At 43.6% G+C, this 23,127-nt stretch overlaps 1 protein-coding gene across 4 annotated transcripts in view; it reads left to right on the plus strand.

Annotated features, from left to right (window-relative positions):
• The first annotated feature begins 287 nt into the window (after positions 1-287).
• The window catches only part of LARP1 (La ribonucleoprotein 1, translational regulator), a 64,080-nt gene continuing 41,240 nt past the window's right edge, over positions 288-23,127 (plus strand). For 2 of the 4 annotated variants that reach the window (XM_080987909.1, XM_080987910.1), the window contains exon 1: positions 288-1,099. In XM_080987909.1, the coding sequence (XP_080844035.1) occupies positions 595-1,099 (505 nt within the window). In that variant the 5' untranslated portion in view covers positions 288-594. The remainder of the gene's footprint in view (positions 1,100-23,127) is intronic. The other 2 variants (XM_080987911.1, XM_080987912.1) reach the window with 1 other exon arrangement.

The following is a 23,127-nucleotide window of genomic DNA, read 5'->3' on the forward strand; positions in this document are numbered from 1 at the left end:
TGGCGGCGCCTGCGCGGAGAGGCCCCAAGTCGGCAACCGCGCCTGCTTCGGTCCCTTTAAGGAGCGTCTCCTCTTTCTCGCCGAGTTGCATCAGGCACGCGCGCGTCCCGTCCCCGGCGCACCCACCGCCCTGAGCTCGGGCTACCTGCCCGCTCGCTCGCCGTCCCCAACTTCCTAGGCGCGCTCGCGGCCGGGACCGGCGTGCGCGCTCCCGGGGCCTCTCTAAGGCGGAGCAGGCTGAAGGGCGCGCGCTCCCGCCCGGCCAGTCGCGTGGTCTCCTTGCTTCTCCATATTGCTGCGGCGGCATTAGAGGAGACGGGGAGGGGGCACGCCGGGGTTGGGTTTCAAGGGTGGGGGGAGGAAGCCGGCGGCTCGAGCCCCCACCCCGTGGCTCCGGGGTGCGCATCCGACTGAGGAAGGGGTTGGGGGGCGCAGAAAGAGAGAGAGAGAGAGAGGGGGGAGGCAGGAGAGCTCCGGGCGAGGCGAGGCGGTTTTCGGGGGTGGGAGGGGGAAGTCGGCAAAGTTTGGGGCGGGCGCGTGTTGTCCGGGGAGAGCCTGGAGCCGGGGGCACGAGGCGGCTCCGCGGGGGCGCAGATGGCTACCCAGGTGGAGGCTCTCCTGCCCGCGAACCCCCTGCTGCCCTCCGAGGAGCACGGGCTGGTGATGAAGAAGCCTCAGGAGAAAGGGGAGCAGCACCTCCTGCACCAAGGAGAGAAGGCCAACGCCGACGAGGGCAAGGGGGGCGGCCCCGACAGCTGCAGCAAGGAAGGCGGCGGCGGCGGCGGCGGCAACGTGGGGGAGCAGCATCTGCGCCGAAACGGGGCGCTGCTCAAGCCCCCCAGCATCAAGCAGCAGAAGGAGGACAGTAACAACCAGGAGAAGGAGAACCTGCTGCACCAGAGGAGCGGCGGCGGCGGCGGCACCGACTCGACGCGGCTGCCCAGCGAGGCCGGTAGCAGCAGCAGTGGCGGAGAGGAGGGCGGCGAGCCGGGAGGCGTTGGGCGCAAGGAATTCATCGAGGCCCCCCCGCCCAAGGTGAACCCTTGGACTAAGAACGCCCCGGTGGCGCTGGTCACCCTCAACGGACAGTCGCCCCCAGGTGGGTAGCAGCGGGGGACCCGGGCGAGGGAGGGAGGGGCGGTGCTTTCGGTGATGGTGGTCTCGTTTGGGGCAATCGGCGAAGGAAGAGCGTCGCGGCCACTGGCGGAGGGCGATCTTCCCTCCGCAATATGGTGACATTTTCTCTTCACACACACACACACACCCGCCTCCCCCCCCCGACGGTGGAACTCCACCCCGTCTTTGTCCATCTGCATCCAGCCTGCTTGTACCTCACCTCGCCCTCCGCTCCTTGATCCGCTTCGTTATAAGAAAAATTAATGGGGGGAAAGAGCGAGCGCGGGATCGATGGTAGGCAAATGGAGGGTGGGTGGATGCAAGCATGGTGGGACGGGGCTTTCGAAATCGAGCGTGAGACGTCCAAGGCCTTGCTCGCTGGGAAACACGCCCGCGCTGGGCATGGGTGGAACTACCTTTATTGAAGGGAAAGAAAAGAAGGGGGGAGCGGGAGGAAGGGTGCCACCCCCGCGTGCCTCCCCATTTCCCGCGTGCGTGCTCAGGGAATCGGGCTTTTCCTGCGGGAACTGAAGTGAATAAATCTTTTAAGACTTAATCGGGCACGGAAGGCACCCCCGCCGTTGCAGCATTGATCGGATCGTGAATGTTTCATGAGCGATCCCCCCCCCACACACGCCGCTTCCTTTCCCCGAATAGCCTCGCTTTTTAAATGGCGTGGTGGTTGGCTGGCTGAGGGGGAGACGAGCTCGTGAGGCTTAGACGTAACCCCGGCCGAAAGTCGGCAGGGAAGCCCGGCATATTTGGGGTGTGTGGAGTGTGACTGTGACCTTTCAAAGTAGCCGGAAAGGATTTAAAAATGCAGGTTGGCTGTTGTAGTTTAAAACTGTCGAACGTTTATTTGTCTTCTACACGGTGGGGGGGGGGGCGGCAGCTGGGGGCCCCTTTGGAGAAAGACCCCTGAGGAGAGCATGTTGTATGCAAATAGGCATAGGAAAGGGAAGGCCCCAAAGGCTGGACGCGGCCCGGCGGCGGCCGCGCTGTGAGGCGGGGAGCGGGAGGGAGGCGGTGCGTTTCCGAAGGTTCCTCGCCGCGCCGCTCTAGGCCCCGGTGCAAACGTGCCTCTGGCGACGGTTTGAAAGCTCCCGTCGCTCAGCGCCCCGCCGCCCAATGGCCGGGCGTGGGTGTGTGACTCTGTGCGCCGCCGTGCTCGGCGCTTCCTCCCTTTCCCAGCATTCCGCTGCAGCAAAGGCAACGTGGTTTTTCTGTCGCGGAGAGCATGTGATTTCTCCTGAGCTCGCCGTGGGGCCTTCCCGTTTGGACCTCTCTTCCTTTCACTCCCCGCCAATCCAACGACCCCTCACCCCTGGGCCGCCGCTCGCCATTCTTTTGACAGGCGGCTCCGAAGAAACACCCCCACCCCCTTTCAGGGCCTCAGCGCGTATTTTTCCGAGGGTGACAGTGAAACCCGCTCTACCCCACCCTCACCCCGTCAAGCGGGTGAGAGCAGGAAAAGATGAGCTAGGCCTCGCACATGGAAGCTAGGCTTCCCATGTGCGCCCCCGTCCTCTGCAGTACCGCCTCCTCCCTTTCAGTAACCCCGAAACACTCGCGGACACGTGTTACAATGCTACTGGAGGATCCATATGGTAGTGGATGTGGGACAAAGGTCTTCTAAAAGTCCACGTGGGCTTATATCCTTTGTAGGTTAAAGCTGCTGGGCCTTTTCACCCTTCGGGGTTTGAACTGGGCCAGTACTGTGACATTTAAACCTTCGGCCTGGGTTCTCAGTGTGTTCATAGTTGGAATTCAGATGACATGCTCTAGCCCTCTATTTCTAGCTTTGAAACTGGGGGAAGAGTGGAATAGAGAGGCTGGAGACTTGCCTGTTACACTGAGGCGGTCACTTGGAATGTTACAGCAACTTTCTCCACCTTTTGACATATATAGATGGCCTTGGAGAAATTCAAGAGAGTATTGCATAATCAGACCACTACCAGAAAGCTGTTTCTTATATGCCCCTTCCATATGTTCCTGGATGATATGCAGGGAGGGCAGGCATAACTTATTACAGGAGAGATAGCTAAGCTCATGTTTAGCTTATGGAGGTGAAATCTGAACTGCTTTTTGAGGAAACAACAACAAAAGGAGCAGTTTTAAACTACTAGCTTTATTGAGTCCAAGTCTTCAAAATTGTTTATATTATTGCCAAACGTAATACTAGATTGCTCATTAATGCTTGTACTATATTATATGATGAATCATCAAGTTTTACTGACTCCTGTAAGACGCACTGCTGTGCAGCACCTGGCTCAAATGCTGTTTTTCTCCCTTCAAAATCAGGGAGTGGTAGTGCTTATTATCACAAATGCAAGATCATTAGAATAGATTTAATAATACTGTCCAGTCTGTTCAACTGTGTCAGCTTAGAAGTATGATAATACTGGCTTGTTGGGACACATTTATGAACGAGTCTTCCAGAGGTTAAAGTTCCATTACGTAGAGAGTTTCTAGCATGCTTTGTATAATATTGAGTGTACTTGGAACACTTGGGATACTTCATGTGTTAAACTAGTTGGGTAAATTAATTTTTTTGCTTTACTTTTGCTGGTAAGATACCATAACTGAAATTCATTATTTAAATGTTTTTGTTTTTAATGAACCTTTTATGTAGGTGAACACGTGTAAAACTTTATGAGGAAGCCCATAACAGTACAATAGTACAAGTAGACTTTGTCCCTAAATAAGAAATGTCACTTTTGTGAAAGAAACATGTATAGGGCACAATGCACTTGTGTGGTGGGCACTTTACCTACAAACGGAAGATTCCAGTAGTGATTAACAGTTTTGTTCTCTTCTGCCCTTCTCCTCTTACCTCTGTGTGCACACAGATAGGTGATATGACAGGACAGCCACCTCACATATCCCCATACTGATATTCTATCATCACCTGATGCAAGCACAGCTAACTTGCAATGCATGGAGAGGGAGGACTGGACAGGGATATTGGAAGTACTTGCAAATCTCCCCCCACCCAATTGACTTGTTCACAAGTGCCATCTCATGGTGCAAATGGATCATACCCATAGTGTTTCAGTAATCCACCTTTTGTAGGGCTGTCTAAAAAGCCCTCTGGTAAAGCAAATGCTGCAAAGATTTCTGCTTCTTGGCAGCAGTGGCCATAATTTGTACAATACTAGCTTTGGCAAATTATTCCGCTCTCGTAGCACTGTTTTTTCTGCTGCTTGTTATTTTATATATAATTTGCAACATAAACATGATGTAGTTGGAGAATACCAGATTGAACCATGCAGTGATTGAGAACTATGTGATAGGCTTTGGTTTAAGGTGGCTTTCTTTTATAGCATGTTGCACAAATTAAAAAACTTAATATGGGAGTTTTCTCTATTTAGTACTTTATGCTTGAAAATATATGTGTAAGCATCCTGAAGTTTCTGTGCTAAGAAAAAGCTTTGTGCGTTGTAGTAATGATTTCTAAAGCTTAATATTGGCAAAGGTGATGTGGCAGCTGTTTTTCTATATTTGGGAAATTTGCCCACAACTGATTTGGGAAAAAATGCTACTTGCAAATAAGTCTATAACTTGTATCAAACTGCTAGTGTATAAATATATATGTATAATTTTCAGCAGCTTCTGGTTTTGGCACTGACTTAGTCGCAAAGTTGCTGCATCATGCCCCTCTGGACCATGCCGGAGGCTATGTTTCAGTGTAGCCATAACACCAACTCCTGGTTTGGTTCCACAAGAATTTTGCTTGACTTGAATCCAGGTTGCAAACCTCAAAGCAGACTTGTAATCCTGGTTTCAAGACAAGTGCAAAGCATAATTTTCCAGCTCCCACATAATTAAAAATAATGGTTTGTGATAAAAAGAAAGTCACATTGACTTAGCACGTATAGGGGGAGGGGAAGTGTGCTAGCACAAGGCTCATGCATGGAATACCAAATCATTGTTTGGCATTATGTGTGAACCAGCCTTGTTCTTGATTACCCAGAACAATGGATATGACATCCTAAAAGTATAATTGAGCTTTTCAGCTTGCTGTTTGAATTTTGCCTGTAGTATTGGGCAACAGACTGAAGGGTTGTAAGATAGAAGTGCAACATCAAATGTGATGCCAAATACAATGATATTTTAAATTGTGCTGCTTACAGGAATGTCTTTAAATAATGATGCTACACTGAATGGCAGAAACAAGATTTTATCTGAGGAGCTAAGTTCAGTCCAAGGGTGCATATTGAGAATTCTGAAAAGCATTTGTAGGTGGATTACAAAAGTTTGTGGAAGGTACAGTTGTAGATTATTTATTTTGACAACCTGGTATGGTCAGTGCATGTTTGTGTAGAATCCCACTGTTTTCAATGGGATCAACATCCAAAGAGCATAGTAATGGACTTGCTATTAAGGCTGGTGACAAGTAGACTGGTGACTCTCAAACATTGAACGTATTTTGATTTTAAAAAGCAATTTTCTGCATGCAGTTAGGACAAGCGAAGGTGCTGCATGTCAGAGCTTGATTAGCTAGGAGGAAGTTGTCTTATATCTGAGCTTTGCAATAATGGGATATAGGCCTGTCTGGGAGCTTGCTGGTTTTTGAGAAAAAGTTGAGAAAGCAGCCATTGCTTTTTGTACATCCATGCTTTGTTTTATGGTAATACAAAAGTAACATAAATTCAGAAAGCGATTGAGTGTTGTGGTTTCCCCCAACAAGTCCTGGAAATGTGTGTGTCTATAATCTCTGGGACTTTCATAGTTCTACATTTGGATGGCCCCTACAGATTAAGTTACAGCAGATTAAAGTGGCAGGCCAATGCATGGTTATTCAGTAGTCAGTGAACAGAGCTTGTTCACAAACATTCTAATGATCAGAATGTAGAGAGTGATCACTGGAATAGGATAGTGTGATAAATCATTGTTTGACTTGTGAGGTAGTTGCAGGTTCACTTAACACAGATAAGTAATGCTTTAATTGCTGTTCCATCCCAATATGGTGATGTGCGAGATGGTCTTCTGTGTTGTTGTTCCCCAAATCTGGAATGTCTTTCTCACTGAAGCTCAGACAGCAGAAACTCTGGTAGTTTCCACTGACTTGTAGAAGTAACCTGCTTTTCCCAGGCATTTGCAGTAAATCAGTAAGTACTCTCTGGTTTAATTCTCATGCTGTTTCTCAATTAATTATTTTATTATTGGGCTGTTTTTAAATCATGGTTAGATTTTTTGCTTTGTTGGAAATCACCCTTGGATCATGTTGATGTGATGAAAGCTGGCGTATAAACTGGAGGACTAAATAAATAATAAACAGAATATTTGGATCTTCTAGTCTGGAAAACAGTAGACCGTGCAGAGGAGGTTTATGTGCACTTTACTACTATTGCAACTGATATATAAAAGAAACCGCACAATTTTGGATTCTATATTTCTGAGAAGAGCCATTGTGTTGCCTCTGAGGTTGCCTGGTGTATGAATCTGATATGTCACAGTTGCTCAGTCAATTAGCCAAAAATTTTAAAATCACCTTATGGTTTTCCATGAGTTGAACAAACACATTTTTGTGTCTTGTGGTCTTATAAATTAATATATGAACTATACTTCTTGAGAAGGTAGCCAAGTGTCCTATTCTCCACCCCTTTTTGCATGATTTTGTAGGATAAGGTGTTCCTCCACAGGGACACACCTTTATTCACCCTAATCTTAAAAGTTTCCATCCTAATTGTTTTCTGTTTGAAAAGGTTATTAAAATAACATGTGACTCAGCTGACTGCTGCAGAAAAGTGAGAGCTGAAGCGCCCTTACTTCACTTCAGTTCAACCATGAAACTAATTTTGCTAGTTGTGAGAGAGCTGACCGCAGCATGGTTCCAACCTTTTTTCTGCAACATGTCACAGCATTGTGGGTGGGAGTAGATAAGGTATCAGCAGCATGTTTTGCCCCTTTCTGTGACATACTGCAGTATTGTTGGCTTTGATTAACTCTCCAGAAATCGTAGGGCTGCAACATCCATCATCCCCAACTATTGGCCATGCTGGCTGGGGCTGAGGGAAATTGTGATCTTAAAACATCTAGAGTAGGCTTCCTCAACCTCGACCCTCCAGATGTTTTGAGACTACAATTCCCATCATCCCTGACCACTGGTCCTGCTAGCTAGGGATCATGGGAGTTGTAGGCCAAAAAATATCTGGAGGGCCGAGGTTGAGGGAGCCTGAACTAGAGGGCACCAGGTAGGGAAAGATGGTTTTAGAGTAAGGGCAGAATTGCAGTGTTGGAATTCATCACCAAATGTACATGCAGCGTACTCCAAAATTAAAGGATATGTTATTTAAAAAGTTGGTTTAATTATGATCTACTACTCAGGAATGGTTTTTCTTCTTAATGTTTGACAGAAGTCATTTGGGTGGAATTTCTCCTTTTGAAGTGCATCAAAGGTCATTTATTCCCTTCACTATGCCCTTCAGTTTTATTCTAGACCTTTGCTCTGTGCACTGTTTGTTCAAGAGAAGCTGTGGAATGTAATGTTTGAGTGAAAACTGATTCACATCACATTGTCTGATCCTCCCTAGAATAATCCTAAATCTCTAGGATTTCCAACTGTAAAGGCTCTAGTTGCCTCTCATTCAAGTTTTCTACCCTGTTCTTTGGTTTGTTTTAACTGGAACTGTCTGGGCAGTTGCATCCCAAGCCTAAATATGTTTGTTTGGAAGTGAGTACATTCATTTCTATGTGATTTCCTCCCAAAGTAGCTATGTTTAGGGTTTTAGTCTTATGGTCATTTTAAGATTAATGTATGAATATATTTGGGACGCGGGTGGCGCTGTGGGTTAAACCACAGAGCCTAGGACTTGCTGATCAGAAGGTTGGTGGTTCGGATCCCCGCGACGGGGTGAGCTCCCGTTACTCGGTCCCCGCTCCTGCCAACCTAGCAGTTCGAAAGCATGTCAAAGTGCAAGTAGATAAATAGGTACCGCTCCGGCATGAAGGTAAACGGTGTTTCCTTGTGCTGCTCTAGTTCGCCAGAAACGGCTTAGTCATGCTGGCCACATGACCCGGAAGCTGTACGCCGGCTCCCTCGGCCAGTAAAGCAAGGTGAGCGCCGCAACCCCAGAGTCAGTCACGACTGGGCCTAATGGTCAGGGGTCCCTTTACCTTTATGAATATATTTCCCAAGAACAGTATGCAAGGGTGCTTAATGTTATTTTAAAAGGAGGGAAATGAAGGATGTTCCCAGTTTAGAAAACATTTTTACATTGAATCTTAATGATAATCAGGGTGGATTGTGACTTCTGCAAACCCTCTTCAAGTCTCAAACATAAATTACTTTGAATGTAAACAAACTGATAATCACATGTTCTGTTGGTGATTTTTACATGGTAAGAATTGACAGATTTTTGACATTAGATGGTGTAAGATGCATTTTTCTTTAAAGCAGTTTTTCCACTAGGCGAAAGTGACATAAAGACAGTAATTGTCTTCTGTAAGAATAGGAATTCTTCATTACCTGCACCTGTATGAGACTCACGATTCAGTCTCTCGCATTTTAAGTTGAGAATTTTATTAATAGTTATATGGCACTTGTTGCTAAATAAAAATGTATCATATGCCCCTTTTTAGTAATTCTTGTAACACCTGTAAGATAGGCCAAGGTCTCCCATTTTGCTGATGTAGGGTGTTCGCTGAAATAGGGTGTATCCAACTAACACATCCTGTCAGCACATGCATTTACATTTGCACAATGGAAATTCCCCCTCCTCTTCCCACAACCTCCTCAAATTTCCTTTAAGGGTTAGGAGAACCCCTAGAACAGATTTAGGGATCATGCAGGGGGAGGAGAGAAGTTCCATAGCACTGATGGAATCCTTGCACTGATGGGATACATTAGTTGGAGATCTCCCATAGTTGTTTTCTTAAAAACACTTAAGTTGAAATTTCAATTGCTGTGGATCAGCTTTTCACTTCACCATATCTTTGAAGGAGCAGGATGGGCCAGTAAATTGGATTTTACATTCCCACTCACCCCTGTGTTTTCTGATTGGCCTTTGGCAGGATTAGTGGAGTTGGTGACTCATGAAGCCGTAGCATGTACTATGCAAGTTGGATTTGTGTACATGCTAATAAATATCTCTGCCTCGGTTCTAGTCAGCAGGACAACAATATTAAGGTGTGACATTTTGAGGAAGCATGTGAGGTGAAGATAATTTTATGTGTTTTGCCGACTAAAAGTGACATAGGAATAATAGAAATTTTATAGTGAGTTTGTAGAAGACCTGACTGAAACCTTGCAGAATTGACTTCAACATATCTCCCTACTCTGAATGCTCCTAGTCAATACAGTTGTACCTCGTGTTGCGTAACCTCCAGGTTACGGAATCTTCGGGCTACGGCCGTTGCAAACCCAGAAGTGGGTTTGCCGCTCTCACATGCGCAGAAGTGCTCTGTGGCGCCATGCACGTGCACAGAAGCGGTCCTCCGGTTACGGAATTTTTGGGATACAGCCGGGCCTCTGGAACGGATCCCGTTCATAACCGAAGGTACCACTGTATTTTGTCTTGGCACAAGATTGCTCCTTCCGGTCTCTTGGGCTACTTGTGTGGTTTTCTTTGTTTTATAGATAAGTCTTATGATGGGGAGAGCAGGCCAGTTGTGTTGTGTACTGTGATGCATATTATACATTATAGTTAAGGGAAGCTTGCTTGTTAATTTGGTCATAATTTTGATTTTTCTGGCTTGCTGTGGCTTCCTCAGTTTTGTATTTGAAGGTACATAAATAATTCAATAATTAAATCACTGGCTTAGGAATCCTGGTATAATGTACCTTTTAAAAACAGAGAAATAACTGAAATCCTGGTGATTGGCTTCATGCAAATGATAGAGACCCACATTTTATTGAGTAGTGAAGGGATTAATAGTGAAAAACGGCTTCATATTGTGGCCCTGCAGTGCAGTTGTTTAACCAGCAGTTTCTCTGGTCTGAGCAGAGACAATAGCTGATAGGACCTGGGAGCTGTGAATTTCACTGTTGAATGAATTGATTAGCTTAGCATTGTGGAATTACTGGTTTATTTGCATAGGAATATATTTTGAAGTGCATGGAGGGAGGCATAGGATTTTTCACCAGGAAGAGGGGACTCAAATTTGAATCATTTGGGGAATTTAGTTGTGTCAGTCATCGTTCCCTTTGTGTGGGACTCCACATATGCTAGTGAGTTTACATGGCAATTGGCTACATTTAAAATATTTTCAACAAAGAAGGATGGTTTCCCAAAGCAGCTGCCAGTTGTCCAATTTAGTGAGTGCAGTCTGTTTTAATAGGGTGATCTTGTGTGGGTGGTTGTTAGAACTGCATGTCTTAAAATCCAAGAGGCTTGTTCTTGCATCCATAGGGCTAGCTGGTGTTTTTAAGCTATATGGGCATTATCTTTGGTGAGAATTTGATAGTATGGAAGAGTGATTGGAGGACAATAATGGTAAAGAGGGTGCAGTTGCATAGATATTCAGTGTTAATCTGTTAACAGTTTATACTAATTGTTTTGAGCAACATCCTGGAAGTTGAGCTGCAGTTGACCTTTCTTACACTTTGCTTTTTGAAATACTGTTGGCACTCTAAATGGGCAAGAGTCATTCATCTTGTAGCCATAGCAGGCATTTTTGTCTTACTTATTTTCTGTGTATTCAGTAGTGTCAGTGAAGCACTCATATTTAATCAAGTTACTGCAGACTTTAGTTTTGTTAGTTAGTTCACTTGCATATAAAGTTCTCTGAATAAACGTTGCTTACTTTATATGTGGCTTGTACCTAAAACAAATGGCTCTCATACTCAGTGTTAGAGACTCAAATATATAAGCTAATTCTCAAATGGCACCTTAAACTTGCGTTATGGTTGCCACAATAGAATGTCTAGGTGCCTTTTTTGCATTGAAGTTTATTATTATTAATTCATTTTTGTACCGCTTTGTATTTTAAAGAACAAATATCTCTTTCCTTGAATTTGTGCACAGAATCCCTTGTTAGTGTGTAGTAAGAGCCAAGAATGTCCCCCAAAATTTCCTCAGTTATGAATTTACTGGATGGACTTGCAGAGCTGTAAGGAAAGGTTAATGAGATAGTCTAGGTAAAGAATGGGCCCGCATTTTGTTCATTCAGTGTCATAAGGCAGTCTAGTAAGGCTAAAACCTGTCATTCTTCTTTTAAGAACAAGGTCCACATTAAATGGCATAACAGAGCTTCACTTGCAGTTTCTGTCACAGGTGAAGGTTTGTCTCTTTGGAAATATTTGCTGGTGAAAGAGCAAGATAATCTTTTGCTAGGTGTGGGACTTCCTTGTCTATGAATGTCACAACTTCTGAAGAGGAACAAGGGCCGACATCTTGCTGCAAAATAGCCCCAGTCTTACTAATATTTGTGGTGCAGTCTGTGTGAGAAGGTGTTTAGCAGAATGGCTGCTTCCTGTGGCAATCCATTGGAGTGCCCAGTACATATGGCAGGCATAGGCAAACTCGGCCCTCCAGATGTTTTGAGACTACAATTCCCATCATCTCTGACCACTGGTCCTGTTAGCTAGGGATGATGGGAGTTGTAGTCCCAAAACATCTGGAGGGCTGAGTTTGCCTATGCCTGACATATGGCATATGACAACTTAGTCTGCTCTCTGCAGGATGTGAGGAGAGGGCGCTTTATGCTAGAGTGAGTTCTTGTAGCATTATAGGACTGATACTTTGTATGTGTTCAACAAATGTATCTGTGGGGCTTTCTAAGCATCTACAGTATGTCATGCTTGTGATAAAGTGTCTGGACATTGCTGAGCTGGTATGGTAGCATGGACATTCTCATTATTCAGAGAGCAAAGCTGTCAGTTCTTGCAGTCCTAAATCTGTGAAGGAAGAAAATGTCATTGATTGGGTGGATTTAAAACCTTTTAGACTGTGTAGGCTGTACTAGCTTTGTAGGGTAGACCGAAGTGTGAAGGAGGTCCTGGGCTGTAGAGATGCAAAGTCAGGTTGGTTAGTGTTGGACCATAATCAAACCCCCCACTATCAAAGTCCTTCTAGCATAACAAAGTCACATTCCCCTCCCCCAAGGCTCACTCATGATAACTATCCATCTTGTAAAGATTGAGTCCATGCACCCTTATCAAGTGCATTAGTGATTTCAAGCAATCATTAACACCACCATATCTGGCGGAAATAGGGGAAAATAGAGTTGGATGTCTGCATACTGGTGGCAGCTTACTCAGTTTCTAGACAGCTTCTCCCATTAGTTCCATGTTGAGACAAGATGTGGAACTTTTATAACTCCTCTGACCCGGTTATTGTAACTGATAATACATTGCCCTAAACTGTCAAATGTTGCTGTGGTGCTACTACTGTAGTTTAATGGTGGTACCATAACCATTTTTTTCACTTGGAAAAATGCAGCAGTGGTGTCTTACTGCTTATTGAATACTATTTGTCTAGAATTTATGGTGGTCTGACAAAAATGGGAAACATAGGAAGCTGCCTTACAGAGTCAGATCACTGGTCCATCTACCTTAATTTGGCAGTGGCTCTCCAGGGTTTTAGAGAGGGAGTTTTCCCCAGCCCCCTAGCCAAAGTTAATAGGGACTAATCCTGGGACCTTCTGCATGGATAGCAGATGTTCTGCCACTGAGCTGTAATTGGCCATGGAAAACTGCTTCTTTTGATTGATTGTTCACTCACAATGAACTCAGCCGAAATGAAGAATCTGCCCAATGAAAAGTTATTTGAAATCCAAGCTTTTGTGTATCATAGTTTAACTTTTGCCTCTTTTTGTGGTACCAGCACATTCGTCAGAATGTACATGCTGCCAGGTTTGTATTATACTCTTTATAGTGATTCTGCAATTACAAAGAGATTTCTGTCAAATCTGTGCATCTTACACTTCTATAGAAGATAATTATATTAAGCAGGGTTTTGTTTGCAAATATCATGACTTGAAATGACTACAGTGGTACCTCGGGTTAAGAACTTAATTCGTTCTGGAGGTCCGTTTTTAACCTGAAACTGTTCTTAACCTGAGGTACCACTTTAGTTAATGGGACCTCCCACTGCCGCTTCACTGCTACCGCACAATTTCTGTTCTCATCCTGAAGCAAAGGTCTTAACCCGAGGTACTATTTCTGGGTTAGTGGAGTCTGTAACCTGAAGCGTCTGTAACCCGAAGCGTCTGTAACCCTAGGTACCACTGTATTGTTATCAAACTGTTTCCTGTATAAAAGAGTTCTGTATACTGTGCTCTAAAATACACTTAAGCATCTTTTTAAAAGTTTGAATATTAGAGCAGCTCAGCTATAAAATTCCCTTATTTTTTTAATTTCTTGAGGAAGCAATAATCTTGCCACCTAATTTACCCAATGACTGTGATACCAGTAGGAAAACAGCACATAAACGAGCCTCTTAAGGAAGCAATTAAAATACTCTTGCCCTTAATTTGAAGGAGCTGCTATTGTAGAATGCTATTCAAAAAGAGCATTGAAAATAAGTATTGCAGGTGTGATTGCTTACCCTGTTCCCACTTAGCCTGTTGGAAGCTGGCACCTGCAATAGTCATGGCCAGCTGGGACGGGATAAAAAAAGTCATATCCATGAGCACAGTGGGTACGGTTTCCCTTTGTGCCTGCCAGGAGAGAGAGTATGAGTGCAGTTAGATACAGAGGCAGTTGGAATGTTCCTCTGTTTTATCTCAAGATCTGTGGTTTGTGTGTATGTACTCCTCCCTCCCATATTTTTTTGGTGGGGAGTGAGAGGAGTATGGGGGCTGGAGGTCACTTTTACTTGCTGCACATGACCAAATTAAAAGGTTGCTCTAAATTACCATTCAGAAATTAACTTTTGTGGTCGCAGTAATGGCACACTCTTGGAGAATATTAATAATTCAGCCATTCTAGTAGTAGGTAGAACTCCTGAGAAGTATCTTTGTATGTTTTAGAGAGAAGTTCTACATACTTTCGGAAGAAGCATTAAAAAAGCACGTGATTAAAAATGATACTGACTGGAAGAAGTTTTAATGCTGTCTTTAGCCAAACAGTTGTTGTGAAGTAAGTTAGGTTGAGAGGGGAAAACATCTGGCCCAGTCATTGATGACATGGAATTCTCTTTCAATATTTGTTATATGAGGGGGAAACATCTGGCAGAACCATTATTGGGACAATAAAGTACTGCAAACACTCCATGTGTGACCAGCATCAAAACTGGAGGGTGCTCAGGTGCTGTAGGCTATCCTTAGCATAATCTATCTTGTCCCAGTTTGTCCTCCCAGTGGTACTTTTATGTGACGCATGGCTACATAATGAGAAAATTCAATAGGACTGCTGCAGTACAAAAATGCTGCCTCTTCTTTACAGATAACTGATTTGTACAGTATTGAAAGTTCTCCCTATAGTTAGTCACAGGTGTTGTGCAAACGAAAAATATATTTCCTTGTTTGATTGCAGTGCCTTCTTTCTAACTGGAATGGCCATTGAAAGGCTTAGCTTAAACTGAGTGTCAAGTCTGTTGGCCTCCGTATATCCTGTAGTGCCTAGAGGTGACAGGTTTCCTTCATTTGCTGGCGGAAGGGCAGTGAAGCAGTATATCTGGTTCATTGTATCTCCCTCCCCATGGCTCTGTGTGTCTAACAGTATCACTTAAGGCTTACTGGTGATTAAAAGGCAGAGCACAGGAGCTGGGTCACCAGCTGCTTCACTGGACTGATAAATGGGCATTACTTTTCTCTTGTTCATTCTTAATCCACCTAGTACTTTCTCCACACTGACAGTGGGGCACTTGGTCTTGTGGATCAGGCAAGGATTTTGCTACTTATCCAATTTGCACAGTTATCAGGAGGGTGGGGGCTATGATAGGGAATGTCCCGTTCTCTCCAGGTACAGATAAGTCGCTGAGAGAAAAAGCAGCTGTGACCTTTTATTTTTGTAATATACACCTGTATATATGTTAGCCTTCTTAGTAAGTTCCCAAAAGTTACTAGCCTGCATTTTCTTTTTATTTGTCTGTTTTACCTCAAATGGGGAATTTCCCTAAAAATCAGGCCGGTGAATTCCCCCTCTCCCCAAGCTGGTCTGGAAATGCAGCAGGTTGGTGGAGGAGGCATGGATTGCTACCTGTCCGCTTGATTTCAAATTGGACATGCAAGAAGGGGCTTTGCTTCCTCTATGTCCAGCTTAGAAGCACAGATGGCTGGTGGATTGCTCCATTCCTCCATATCTTGAGTGTTGTGCTTCTGCTTCTCTTCCTTTGTGGCCTGGGCGGAAGCCAAGTGGACTTGTGAAAGATGGACAGATTGCTCTGCTCCTCCTTTGCCAGACTACACACGGGTGTGGAGACAAGATTCCACGTTCTCTCTCTGGTCGCCAGTGGCATCCAGATGAGTGGTTAAATGCAAGACTGGTGTATATGTTTTATCGCAGTAGTAATTGTTGGAATAAATCTTTTCATATTTATTTTCAAATCTTAGAGCCAAGTTCAGCAGTTTGGCTTTTGTTGCAGGTTGGGTCAGGTTAAAACTGTAGCATCTTTATGGCTAACTGTTTCATTGTGTTTTTAAATGTTTGCTTGCAGGTAAATTTACTCAAATCAAAGTTTGGACATAATAGCTACCATAGCTTAACCTCTCAACCTTCTCTCTCTCTCTCTCTGTGTGTGTGTGTGTGTGTGTGTTAAAATGAGCTAGCAGCACTGCTGTTTTAAAACAAATTGCACAAGCCTATACTTGAATTGCAGCATGCGTGAATGTCATATCACTTGATTATAAACTGAATCTTAATGCACTGTATTGCCTAACACAAAATAAGAAGGGATTGTGAGCCATCTTTTGATCTGTATATGTTTAAAATTGATATTGCACCAGCTGTATTTGAAATTCGCCGGGCACCAGTCACAATTTGTGACTGCCAACCGGCATTTTGCAACTGGATGGAGATGTCCGGATGCCATCCTTGGTGCCTATCATCTCCCCCTGCCTGGTTGCAGTCAGCTGGTCTGCCAGGCACAGCGGCAGCAAAAGAGGCACATCTTTTGCTACCACGCTATGCCGCCAAACGCCTGATTTGCCCGGCAGCGCAGCAGCAAAAGATGCATCTTTTGCAGCCATGCTATCCTGCGTACCACCTGATTCACTTGGCAGCAAGTATTTTTTTTTCTGCTGCTGTTCTGCCGGGTGAATCAGGTGTTTGGCAGGGTAGCGCGAGATGTGTCTTTTGCTGCTGCGCTACCCTGCAGACCATCTGATTCGCCCGGGAGATTAATTTTTTTCCTGCAAGGCTGCTTGGTTTCCACCCTCCCCCTCAAAAGGCACCTAGACATTTTGTTTTGGAGCCCACATGGCTCCCAGTTTCTAATACTGTGTACCAGGCTATTGCAAATGAATCAAAAAAGGCAGGGAGCAGTGTTAGAAACTGAGATATGAAAGCTAGGAGCTAAATAGCACCTTAAGTCTAGACTACCACTACATAATGCTTTATGGGGCTGCCCTTGAAGGATGTGATTTTCTTTGAGTTTTTTTCTCCCCTCATCATCTTTTTTCTGCTCTTTTTGTGGAAATGAGCGCTTGATGTCTACTTAACACTGGTGGACTAATTTTCAGAATAAATAATAACTTGTACTATAATGTGCATGATTTCTGCTTTTATTGTTTTTTCCTACTTCTCATAAAATGGCAAAATCAAAGAGTTGCTAGGTTCCTTTACAGTTCAGTGGCTTTTAGCTCCATCTGTAAGAAAAACTTGAAATAATGAAATCAGTTTATAATTATTGTCTGAGTAAACTATTTTTAATACACCAGACATGACCATTCAATAGTAAATCAAAGTATGCATAATGTATTTTATGTTCCTGAATTAACAAAATGACTTTCAATAGCAGTCATATTTCCCTAGTGTCGGAGGTTGAATAATATGGAGATCAGTGATGTGACTCACTATTGGTGTAAAGAGAGGTGCAAAGCCAAAGCTCCCACATTTTCCAGACAGTGTCTTGCTTTGCGAGCCTCTTAAGAAACTTGAGGCAATCAGGTTGCTGCATTTGAGGCAACTAAAACAAAAGTGATGGAGGTTCTTTACTTTCCTGAAATGGGCTCGTTTTGATTTTTTTACATATGCTTTCGCAGGAGCAGTTCTTAACAATCTCCCATCTGCTTCTGTTCCAGTTATAGTGGATGCAGCCCAAAGAAAGTGCTATCTTGTTTAGAAGGAGTGTGTTAGTTGCTGGTAACCGGCATAGTAAATTTATAATCTTAAACTTTCAGGGGCTCAGCTAGTGAAGGTGTGTCCTTCAAGCAGTCACTTGAGGCCTGTTGAATGTTACTATTGTGTGTCTTTTGTTGACTTTTTTAAAAACAGACAGACAAACAAAATATATTGGCTATGTTTGCCAGCATCTGTATTTTCCCATCACCTTACACGTTTTTCCTAGGCAGGACCAGCCATCCCTTCAAGTAAAATGTAGCAGGTGCTTTGGCAGCAGATTCCAAAATCAGTGTAACTATAAAAGGGATGTCATCAAAGTTCCTGGAGATTGACCTCTGGTGCTGACTGGCTTAACTGGATGATTGAGGTCACACTTTTCAGTGTTCAAGTGTAAGAACTCCCCTAACAGAACTACTTTGCAGATGTTTTAAAATAGGTGGCTGTCATTTAAAAAGTGCTAGGTCCTGGTTGGAATATTCTGTTCAAGAAAGGGGGGGGAAAACACAACAGGGATATTCTGTGGGCTGACATTTGAAGTTGATGTTTGCTTAAAGGTGCTGATAAGCTTGGGCTCTCTGTGCTCTGTTGCCAAAGGACCTCTGGCTGTATGTCAACCTCGCCCATATTCTTTTGAACTTCCTAAGGCAGGCTTTCAAAGGTTTTATTACCTTTCACAAATGCTACTTGTGTAGCCACATATTACCAAGAGCAGAAGTTTAAATGTATTTAGACTGTGTTTTTGTCACCCTGAACATGTTGCTTAATCCTTTTCCAAAAGTGGTTTCTGTCTGTTCAATAAATCCTAGGTACGGTGTGCATACACATACATGTTCACTTTTATATTAAAATACCTGCATGCTTTCTGCAGAATAAAAGCTGTGGCCTTCAGGAGTGTAGAACTTGGTTGTGTAGCACATGTGCACCATGTACAGAAAGCCGTGGGTTAAATTCCAGGCATCTGTAGTTAAAAGGATCTTGGATTGCAGAGTTGTGAAAGCCTTTGCCTTAACCTCTGTTTTTTGTGGCTTTATTTGTACACATCCTTGAAGGTCAACTTGGAATACTTGTGTAACCTTAATGCAACCTCTAACCCCCCCCCCCCCCCGTTGTCGGAGCCATTATCTCTGGAATAAAAGTGTGCATTAGGGCTGGGCAGTATATCAATATAATTGTTCACATCATGATAATTTTATATTATTTGAGCTGGCAATATATTGCAAATCACAACATTTGTAAAGACTAGGTGATATCTGGTTTTCAACACTGCGATAGCTCACCAGCTAAACATTGCAATGTCATAGTGAATACAAATAATCTGGGACTGCCACCAGGCCTGCTAGGAGGCAGAAGCAGCAGTGGCAGAAACAGCTCACCCTGACCGTGATACGTATCGGCAGAAGTGGCAACAACCTGCAAGGCCTTGCGCTGGTGGCACAATCAATGGTGGCCAGCGAGTACTTGTGGGGGCAGTAGCAGCGGCCTGCGAGGCCTCGTGGTGGTGACAAAAAGTGGTGACAGTAACGGCAGCAACCTACAAAGCCTCACAGCAGCGATGGGAAATGACAGCAGTACTGGTGGCAGCCTGCGAGGGAGTGATGGCATTAACTGCACCCTGCAAGACTTTACAGCAATGGGAGGTGGCGGCCAGTAAGGCCATGCAGTGGCAGCGGCAAAAAGTAGCAGCAGTAATGGAGGCGACCTGCGAGGACTTGTGGTAGTGATATTGTGGATTCTGCCGCCGCCGGGCTGCTGGCAATCTGGCAGTCCCAGATTATTTTTATACACTATGACTCATTACCATACTCTGGATTGTCCTGAATACTACAATTTGGTAGGCAAGTCCAAAACCAAAAGTCTCATTTGGATGCCTTTTGGCTTGCCTGTTGATGAAAGTGACCATGAGGTGATTGATAATATCAGTTTTAGACCTTTAAGTAGTAACAGTTGCTAGGACATTGTCCTGTTCAGCTCTGCATGGTTCCTTCTTTATTTCAGATATCTTGATATATTGATAATATTGTGACGTTTAGCTGGTGATATATCACGATATTGAAAACCAGTTATCGTTCAGCCATAGTGTGCTATTGCAAGCTGACCACATGGATTTTGCTCACCTGCTTGCTAATCTTTCTCGTGGCAGAAAGCTGGTCAGGTGGAAAAGATCCACATGATCGGTCTGATCGTATGGATATTTTTTTCCAGTGGCATGGGAATGCATTATAGGGATGTTGCTCACTGTACTTAGAGAGTATTCTGGATATCCTTTGGCTTTGAAGGAGTAAGGATTGGGATTATTTCTGGCTGGGCAACAACTCTAGACCCTGCTGGTCGTCCTTGCTTAATTGTCCCTTTTGAGTTTGCAGCTGCTTGCATGAGCCAGAAAGCAAGCAGCAGTTTGTTCTGAGAATTTCTTTTGCCTGTCTTTGCAAAATTTAAGAGTTTATTTCATGTTTGTTATCTTGGGAACATTAAAGCTGCCTCACTGACAAACTGCTCTGATGCAGTTTTTTGTGTTTAGCCTGGTTGAATAGTATCCATCTCAAATGTTAGTGAATTTGAGGAATAGGTTGCTGATGCTGATGACACAGTATGGTTATTAAAGTTTCTTAAAAGGAGAAGGGGTGTGGATGGTTTCTTAAAACAGGTGGAGAAACCAATGGTCTTCCAGATGTTGTTGGACTACATCTCCCACAATCCCCGATCATTGGCCATGCTGGTTGGGGCTGATTCAAGTTGCAATCCAGCAACATTTGGAGGGCTGCAGGTTCTCCAACCCTGCTTTAAAATACATTTCAAAATATGTTAGCTTTTTCAAAGTGGAGATAAAGAAATGTTTATTTGAGCTATAACTAAATTCAGTTACTTTTGCTTGGACATAAATGCTGTTAGAAATCTTTACTCTCTTGTAAACAAACAAAACTGAGCTTTTATTATGGTTTGGGCTCATAGATAGCTCCTAAAGCTGCAGCTGGTGTATGGAGAGAGACAAGCCAAATGCTATAAAGTGCCACATGGTTTTAAACCACGATTAGCGATGTAGGCTGACTCAGCAAAAATGTGCAAGGTTCGCCCTCTATCAGTATAATGGGCTGTTTTGAAAACTTGCATTAAGCTCATTTTCATAGTTCATTGTTTGTTGCAGATAAAACGTTGCAAGCCTTACAAAAATAATGGCCAGAAAGATTGCTGTTTTAGTCTGCGGCATCAAATAAAACAGACTTAAAAATTAACAAATTTGTTGTGGGATAAGCTTTCATAGAGTAAAGTCTGCTTCATCTGATGCATGAGGTGCTATCATAAATTGACATGTAATTATAATAATTTGTATAATGAACGACCCAGTTAACATGATTGTATGGGCTCCTAGAGAGGAGATTGTAGCTGTTTTGCTGCTCTCTGGTCACCAGTCCAGGTGCTAAACAGGCTTGGAGCTGGCCTCAAACCATATCATTAAATATTAGCTATTTGTATACTGTCCTTGATAAGTGATGTACAGCACAGGTTCGATATATTTTTAAAAAAAGATTTTCATATTACCATCAATGGTTCCCAGGGTGGCTAATGGTATTTCTGTGCATTAAGATACAATAAACATAAAGCAATATTAAAACCATCAAATAGTGTCAAGTACTGTCAATTATAGGAATAGGGAGCTTAAAATACCAGATATATTTTTATAAATCCTGGGCAAATAAAGTTTTTGCATGGCACTTAAAAGATAAAGAAGGAATCAAGTGGGTTTCATTGGAGGGAATTCCAAAGACACTATAACACAGCCATAAATGTTCTTTCTCTAGTTTCCATCTCCCTCTCCAATTGGTGGAAAATGTCACTAAATATTGATATATGGGTAGTAGGGACTAGGTGTTGTTTTAGATACCTGGATCCCAAGCTGTGAAGGGTTTAAAAGTGAGCACCTTGACTTGACATTGGAAGTTGATGAACAGCCAGTAAAGGTCTTTTTTATTATTATTTTTCAAAAATCATATTTCTAACTAGAGATCCTAGTTTTTCTAAAATGTAGCTGCTAGAATTCTAACTGCAGCTTGCAAAATCTGTTCAGGTCCCTCGTAACACATTGCAACAAAGTATGGATAACTGGCTAGACTGTTTGTGTCCAGGTTCATCAGAGTTCTTCCATTTCTCTCTTTAAAAACCCTGGTAATTTCCATGCTAATCTGAGGAAAGCTTGGGAGATCTTCCCCATCTCTAGTAATTAGCCATGAGTGGTAAAGATCAAGTGAACAAAAAGTAGGTTACGTAGCCCCAAGCACCTTGTCTTGCATATTCAAGCTGCATCAACTGAAATTCATCCCACAATGCTACATCAGACAGTGCTTTTGACACATCCTCGGATTGAACTGCCATAATTGTAGCATCTAGACTCTGATGAAGGTGAAGGTAAATGATTTTGTCTTGACAACATGTTTAGCAAACATGTTACAGCAGGCGCTGAAGGTTTTTTGAATCCTTTCATGTGGTACTAAGCCATGAGCTGCTTGGAATATCTCTGCTGGACACCACTCCCAAGTATGTGATGGTTAGCAGAGAAGTGTTTCCTTGCTGTTATGACCACAGAGTAGGCTCAGTAGTGAACTTTTACCTGTGTTTAGTCATATTCGATGTGAGCCTTCTACCACCTGCATTCTAGTAGTCTTGCTGCCTGCTTCCTTAGCTAAGTTACTAGGTAAACCAGGGACCAGGCTCTGCCCTGTGAGAGAGAACCCTTAGGAACAATTGTGCTAACTTCCTGAGCAATTGAGACGAAGGCTTGGTGTGCTGGACATGCCAACAGGACTCCTTGAGGACTTTTTGGAAACCACTGAATTAAGTTCATTTTTGGACTGTCCTACTGGATTTGCTGCTCCTACAGAGGGTAGTAGTTGCTGCTGGCTTAAACCCAGCAGGAAGTGGTCTGAACGTGACTGGGGAGGTACTGAAAAACCCTCCACACCACAGTGCAGTTGAGAACTCTAGGTCTGTAGTGTGGTACACCATAGTAAGTCGCCCTGCCCCAGAACAATTTTGGTGCTGCATCAATACGGCAAGTGGGTGTAGCTGAGAGAGTTCCCTTCCTTCAAGAATAAATAATGAATAGTAGTTTAGTTATAATTTACCTGGTATTTAACTGGTCATCTTTTGCAGCCTGGGTGGCCAGCCTGTGGGACAGCCAGCAGTTCTTTATTGCACGCAGGAGTAGAAGAGGGTGCCTCTGGCATAAGAGTCCATCCAATATGCCTGCCACGTTGCAGTCAGAGCTCTTGCTCAGTACGCTTGAGGCAGAGTTGCAATGAGGCATGGAGGTTGGATCTGCATTGAAGGCTTTGTCATTGGGTTTGATGACAAAAGTGGTTGATGAACTGTGTTTTACTATTTGGGTGTTGAAGGCAAGAGTGGAAATTGTCCAGAACAATTAAGTGAACCTGTACGTGAGCAGAGAATTAAGCCAGGTGCTTCAAAGTCAATCCAAAATCTATCAGTTTTGTATTTTTAGATTCCACTATTCATCTCCACATTCTCCAGATTTTCTGTGGGGTCCGTACAGTAAATAGGATTCCTGTTCATTTGAATTTGCAGGCTGTGCTAGCTTGTCAGAAAATAAAGGTTTACTGTGGATGAATGCATCCGAACAGTGTTGTTTATCATTTCAGGGAGGGGGGAGGATAACTGGTAAAAACAAATTGCTAAAATTTCAAATCTATTTTCAATTCTTAATTGTAGTATGTATTCTTATTTTTGCTTTGCTTTACATACTCCTAAACTGATTGACCTCAAGACTACCTAATCAATTTGAGAAATACTTGCTACATTCTAATTTTATTTTTTGTATACTGCCCAGGGAA

The sequence above is a fragment of the Podarcis pityusensis genome, assembly GCF_964106645.2.
Source record: "Podarcis pityusensis genome assembly, chromosome: 2".
In the NCBI taxonomy this organism is placed as follows: domain Eukaryota; kingdom Metazoa; phylum Chordata; class Lepidosauria; order Squamata; family Lacertidae; genus Podarcis; species Podarcis pityusensis.